We start from the raw sequence: 7418 nt of genomic DNA on the forward strand, positions 1-7418 counted from the left end.
TTTCATCGGATATTACTAAGATTATTTCTCATTCACGCATGAGTGAGCAAAAATAATTTGAAGAGGGGATACAAAAAAGTCATTTGGCGGGCTGTATCTGGGTTTCAAAAGGAAAAACACATTTTTAAAAGTTCGATATCTGCTCTTTAATTTGATACCTCAATTAAAGAAAATGGTCCAGAAATAACAAAGCTCTGGTTATTTTGAATAAGGCTTGAATTTCAATAATTTCATAGAATGAATAGGTTTTACAGGCTAGCGTGCAAACTCACTCGACACTCCATTTTGTTGACGATCAGCCATGCATTAAGTATTTTGTTAACCATGCGATAGCTTCTGTGGGAAACCGTTATTTAATGAAATTATGGAAATACAAGCATTGTTTCGAGGGACATAACGTTTTTACTGCTTGACCATTTTTTGTGATTAAGGTATCAAATAAAAGAGGAGATATTGAACCTTTTAGGCATGTGATTTTCATTTTGAAATTCAGATACCCCCGCCAAATGAGTTTTTGGTATCCTTTCTACAAATTGTTTTTGCTCACTCATGCGTGAATAAGGAATAATCTAAGTTATATGAGATGAAAGAGGAGATTCTAAGCTTTAGGTAATTTGTTTATTGTATTTGTGATTAGGTTATGTTAAATCATCGTTTCGTTTTTTTTCTGGGACGCACTGTATATCATATATTTGAAATATGTCTACATATGGAATGATGTTTGCATCTTTTTTTACTTTCCAGAATGCTTCTGACATGTCTGAAGAAGTGTAGGGAAATAGTGTGATGGTGATGATGTTAGTGTTAGTGGTCATTTCAGTCACCACGACCAGTGCAGCAACAGTATATAAATAATAGTTAAAGTATTATATAGGTGAGCAGTAGTAGTACAGTTAGGACTAGTAGTAGTAATACAATAGTAAGATAAAAAGTATACGAAGAAGTGATGGGAAAAAAAGTAGTTACACTATAAAAACGAATCAGTAAAAAATAACTAGTTTACATGGTCAGCTGGGGGCAACTGTTATTTCAGTAATATTTGATTGTTTTCTAGTCATATTTTACTAGAACATAATTTTTTTTGACAAGAATTTATGTCAGAAATGTGATTATCAGTGATTGTCATAAAAGTTGCACCCAGCTGACTACTGGTCTAGTCAATTTGACTAACTTGTTGTAAGAGTGCAGTAATTGTAGTAGAAGTTGTAGTAGTTGTTGTAAAAGTAGCTGTTGTAGTAATAGTAATGGTAGAAGTAGTGATAGTATAGTAGTAGTAGTAGTAGTGGAAGAAGTAGTGGTAATAGTAGTAGCAGCAGCAGCAACAGTAGTAATGATAGTAGTAGTAGTGGTAGTAGTAGGGTTAGTAGAAGTAGTAGTGGTGGTTGTGGTGGTGATGGTAGTAGTAGTAGTAGTTGTTGTAGAAGTAGTAGTAGCAGTAGTAGTGGAGGTGGTGGTAGTTAGTAGAAGTAGTAGTAGTAGTAGTGGTGGTAGTAGTAGTAGTAGTAGTGTTAGTAGAAGTAGTAGTGATGGTGGTTGTGGTGGTGGTGATGGTGGTGGTAGTGGTAGTAGTAGTAGTAGAGGTAGTAGTAGTAGTAGTAGTATAGTAGTAGAGGTAGTAGTAGTAGTAGTAGTAGTAGTAGTAGTAGTAGTATAGTAGTAGTAGTAGTAGTAGTAGTAGTAGTAGTAGTACTTGAATGTGGCTGCATGAGTTGAATATGGTCATGGTCGTTACTTACCGTCAGGTTGACATTCAGGATTTTCATTGTAGAATCCACAGAGCGGTGTATCTCTCGGAGGTCCAGTTGCACCTCCTGGCCATTTAATTGATTTACCAGGGACTGGTGTGTATTTCAATCCAGATGATGTTAAATAAAAGTTACCAACCACCTACAAAAAACATATTTCAATAGGATTTTATTTGCATTTGAACTATTGAAACTTTATATTTTAGAATTTTTTGTTTAAAGAATTCAAGGTTTAGTGAAATACTTTTGATCGCATGTCATAAGGTGGTTCAATTTCACGAACAGTGTAAAAATGGTCAAAAAAGTTATTTTTATATGTTATAGGTATTTGAATTTTCAAATGCGTTTTTTCTCAAATTGGACCTTCTGCACATAAAATGGTGAAAAAATTAATGCTACATTGGATCACACTTGTATTTGCAGTTGTATTATTTAAACATCAATGCTTGCATCCATAACAAAAAAAAATGTAATCTGTTCTAATTTTGCATTTGTTTTCCCCAAACAAGTGACCCTCACCCTTAGATACCTTGCAAATTCATTACAACATGATTAGAAAAAGTTTTTTTTTGCAATGATACTAGACTTTGAAATAGTATAAATGAAGTTTACAAATGAAATAATTAACTTTTTTTCTAAATTTAATAAATATATAGATGGATTGCAGATTTTAGGTAACATGCATATGTAGCTAATTGTTGAATATTTTCAAAGTTGTCAAATTTTAATAAGGCGTAGTTGTTCTTTGCATGTAAACTGACTAGAAATATGAGACCGATAGTCAGTATTCTTGTTTATGTACATGACATATATAATATAATATATTATGGCATAATTATACATGTTTTAATTGTTATTTAAGTTAATTAACTTAACATAATTACCTGCATGCCTACATCTTTTTTTTAATAAATGTACATCAACTTTAAAAAAGATGCATAAAGTGAAATTAGACCAAATCTATATTGAAATTAAAGAAATTAGAGGGAAAATGTTTTTGAATGTATATATCGGCTAACTTTTTCCGACTTAATATAATATAATAATTAGGCAGATCATTAATAATTCAATTGTATATAGGTTCATTGAAATAGTTTCAAATGTTTGTTTTCGACAATAAATGAACTTTATTTTATTTAAGTAGTGACATTAAATTAACAAATGCTTTAAATGAACAAAAATCATGGGTTAAACATCACATTTTAACATTTTTTTCATTTCCCGTATCCACCGGCTCCGCCACCCCTTTAACTTCCAATTCAATTTGCTGTAGTTTTGTTGCTGATATTGTAGTGATCCAATTTATATTGATATATTTAGTCTATAGTTCTAGCTTCAAAATGAGACCTTACACAACAAATTTGGCCATGGGTCTGTGATGTAGCTACAATTTATCCACAGCAATGCGTGGAAATTTGTTTATCCGCCACCCTTTTTGCATATCCAACTTATAAAATGCGACCTTTGGGGAGTTGAAAACCATGCGTCGGTAAAGTAAATGTAATATTGCTTTTCTAATGATTCCCATCACAGACTCGGTCTATTTGACTTTATCGCATCTAATATGTCTAATGTAGCTTTATGTCTGTGATGTAGCTACAATTTATCCACAGCAATGCGTGGAAATTTGTTTATCCGCCACCCTTTTTGCATAGTTCTAGCTTCAAAATGAGACCTTACACAACAAATTTGGCCATGGGTCTGTGATGTAGCTACAATTTATCCACAGCAATGCGTGGAAATTTGTTTATCCGCCACCCTTTTTGCATATCCAACTTATGAAGTGCGACCTTTTGGGAGTTGAAAACCATGCGTCGGTAAAGTAAATGTAATATTGCTTTTCTAATGATTCCCATCACAGACTCGGTCTATTTGACTTTATCGCATCTAATATGTCTAATGTAGCTTTATGTATTAACAGTTCAATATTATCTCAGTCTTCTCAGTCCGAATGGATAATAGCCTCTACAATCGAGTATGTCGAGACAGCAAAGAAGCAATATTTCTAAGAGCTCTGTCTTTGAAATGAATTGGAAAAATAAAAGAAATGTCGCTTTTCCAGCAGTAAATATTTTTCAACATTACCACCCTGGTTTTTGTTCTGTTTGCAATCTTGTTACACAATATATTATGTACCAATTATTATGTTCATCATTTAATATTATAAAAAGTTACATAATTACATGCTTACTTGATTTAATTCATTTGAATAATGTCAACGATAATTAGATCAATGCTAATGACCTCCTGATGAGAGCCTATTTTTTCAGTAATGAAATACAACGTCTTCGGGCAGTTTTATCCACAATGAGCAGAAAAAAATTAACTGAATGTCATATAGTGCACACGGTCAATTTAAAGAAATGGAATGGAAGCTAATAGGTCTAAAAAAAAATCTGAGCTAGAAGGTCACACTTGTCACCTGTGTCTGTGATATGTTACAAAAATGAAGCCCAGAAAAATTGCATTCGAAAATAATTATTAAGTGCTTCAAAAATTGAAATATAAAGTGACCGGAAACACATCTTAATTTCATCCTATACACTTATGTGTACTATTTACAAAATCAGGGTTTGCCTTGTAGTTTTAGCTTTTCATTCTCAATGATGGTTGTTTTCAGGGTTTATTAGTTCTAATACATGTACTTGTACACATGTTTCATCTTGGTTTGATGATTTTTTTTAATCGGCTGCTCACAAAGTTAAACAATACCTTTAAACGTGAAATTCTTATCTGGGTCCCGTAACACAAAGGTTAGCGATTGATCGTAAGCTTGATTTCTAAGATTGATTGTACATTGTAGTCAATGCAATCAATCGCATAAAAATGTTCTACGATCATTGCCAAGCTTTGTGTTACGGGCCCCTGGACATAATTATGAGAGAAAAAAAGTACTGCGTATTCTTGATAAAACCACAAGGCGTATGAGATATTCAAAATTGTGAGAAAAAACTATTGCTATCCACCTATTGATGACCATCAGAGAATGAGGATTAAGGAATGGTCGAATTCCCTAAACATTTAAAATGGGTTAATACCGGAAAGAAGGAAATACATCTGCATTGATAAGGTTTTGACATGTCATCCTCTTTCATTTTGCGCTTACTTTTCCCATGGTATATGGCTTCACATCGTATTTGGCTAACTTAATTAGATATTAAAATATGAAAATAATTGTCGGTGTAAATCAAAATCAAATAAGGCGTTTACCTCGAATGTACCGTTCTCCGTATCTGTCATGTCCCAAAGGGAGTACTCTGAATCACGATCACCGTTCTCATTGATTTTCACTTTTCCGTATAACCCTGAAATGTATACATTTGTCATTGAGTATCGTCAGTACCTCCAATACTAAAAATAAATCTATGACCGAAAACGGTATTTATTGATGAAAGGTAACATTTTCTATGTGCAATAAAGTAGATGAATGAAGATAGCTTTACGATATTGCTATATGGAAATATTGATGATAGTACTAATAATTGAATATATTATTATGATTGTGATGATGATGATGGTGACAATGATAATAACGTTGATATTAATGATGATGATATTGATAATGATGATAATGATAATTATAATGATGATATTAATAATATCAGTAATGACGGTGTCAAAAAAAAATACAAACGAAAATCATAGCAATGATAGTTATAAACTTTACTGCGCGTGTTGGACCAATAACATTAACACTCTAACGAAAGAGGAATTAAAAAATCCTTAATTGAAACTGGAAAATCCTATAGACAGATCAACCTGAAAACATTGTATGTTAGTGCGTCACCACGTTAGGATAAAAAAAATACCAGAAAAAAAATTCAACTCCTGTTCGCGCTCGCATTATTTTATTTTGTGAGACAGGTTCGTATCATGATTGCGAATGTTCCCCTTCGTTAGGTGTAAATATCAACAATTTTCAGCTCGGGCTACTCGCTCGGGTTATGTGATCAGTGAGATAATATCCGTTTAATATCCATTAATTAAGTGACTAAAAATTTGTGCTGGTGCCCCCCCCCCCCCATTCCGTGACCCACGGTACGCCACTGATCATTAATACATTGATATGGCAAACGCCGTCGATATTCAAAGAGTGGCAACGCATGAATTTTGCGATCTATGAAAGCACTTTAATAAGAAGCTGTATTATACAATCATATCAAGACTAAAACGCACATCCTTTCCGACACACGCACACCAGCACACAATTCAAAAAAAGTAAGAACTGACCGTCGAATGTCCTGTTCCACATTTTCTTGGTAACAGCATGACCGTCATATACATCTCCTCCCTCAGCGATTGTTTCATTAATTGCCAATGAATATAATATCATTACGTCATAGAATGCAGAAGCCAAGAAGATATTCTGTATTTGAATTTAAAACAAACACAAGAAAATCTGAAAAATACTTTTCCATGTCTTTTTAAACACAGTGAAATGTTGTCATTACGATTTACATATGAATTTTATTTTTTCTGTTTCATGAATCTTTGAGCAACGTCGTTTTCTTCCTTGGTGTTTTTTGTGCGCTTTAAAAAAAATATGAAGTTTTTTATATAACTCTTATCATTAACATTCTCTATTTAACTTTCAGGAATAGATTGGTTGTTGGGAGTGTGTTCTCATTAGTTGAGAGTCTCTCGGTTGTAGAATAGAGTCGCAATCAATTTTGTCAAAAGGTTAGTTAGATTCAAATGTGAATCAATTTTTTTAGCACAATCAATAAAAAGATCGCTTTTGAAATTTAAAATATAGTTGTGGAAAAAATTTGCTACTCAAAATGATTGATCTCGTTTTTATGAATTTTACACTACACTCTTAAAAGGGTTGGGCAAAAAGACCCAATTTTTAACCATCACTGGGCAACATACTGTCAATTTAAAAAATTGGTTTAAATCTGTCCAAATTGTAATAAAACTAATAATTGGGTAATATATTTGCTCGATTGGATAATAATTGCCCATGATATAGAGTGCATCCCACAAAAAACGAAACAGAGATTTAGCGATGATTTATCATAACTTAATCATATATACAATAGACGAATGAGCTAACAATGTAAAGCTTAAGGCGACCGCGCACCTTACGATTGGTCTGCGAATAAAATGTTGTAGAATTTGATGCTAATATTGAGACTTTGGATATCTTACTGTGTAATGTTCGACATCATCGTACGAATACCTATGTTCAAATCTGTGACTATGTTATCATTCTTCTTAGAATAAAAGCGAATTTAATACCTAATCATAATGACGTCATAGCAGTCGTACGATTGGCGACGATTTGAAACTAATTTACTAAAATAAAGATTTATAATCTTTCAAAATGGTTATAGTAGTATTCTTTCAATTAATTTTAACCTCAAATATGATGATATGTTCCATTCACATTTTCAGAAAATGAGCAAAGTGCGGTGACCTTTTTTACTATTTTATCTGACTTTACTTAGATTATCCCTCATTCACGCATGAGTGAGCAAAAAAAAATGAAGAAAGGATACCAAAAAGTCATTTGGCAGGCGGTTTCTGAATTACAAAAAGAATCATGTGCTTATAACGTTTACTATTTGCTCTTTTATTTGAAAATGGTCAAGAAGTAAAAAAGGTTATGTTCCCTCGAAAAAATGTTTGTATTTCCATAATTTCATTGAGGAAACGTGTTTCCACTTGTTT

The 7418-nt window shown here is 32.7% G+C and overlaps 1 protein-coding gene across 1 annotated transcript in view; it reads right to left on the minus strand.

The window, feature by feature from the left end:
* Positions 1–6106, minus strand: part of LOC121409910 (atrial natriuretic peptide receptor 1-like) — a 28119-nt gene extending 22013 nt beyond the window's left edge. Inside the window, exons 1-3 of the mRNA XM_041601695.1 lie at positions 5976–6106; positions 4956–5050; positions 1737–1887 (exon numbers count right to left, since the gene is read on the minus strand). Coding sequence (XP_041457629.1) covers positions 1737–1887; positions 4956–5050; positions 5976–6078 — 349 coding nt within the window. The 5' untranslated portion in view covers positions 6079–6106. The remainder of the gene's footprint in view (positions 1–1736; positions 1888–4955; positions 5051–5975) is intronic.
* Positions 6107–7418: the final 1312 nt, after the last annotated feature.

The sequence above is a fragment of the Lytechinus variegatus genome, chromosome 3 (genome assembly GCF_018143015.1).
Source record: "Lytechinus variegatus isolate NC3 chromosome 3, Lvar_3.0, whole genome shotgun sequence".
NCBI lineage: Eukaryota > Metazoa > Echinodermata > Echinoidea > Temnopleuroida > Toxopneustidae > Lytechinus > Lytechinus variegatus.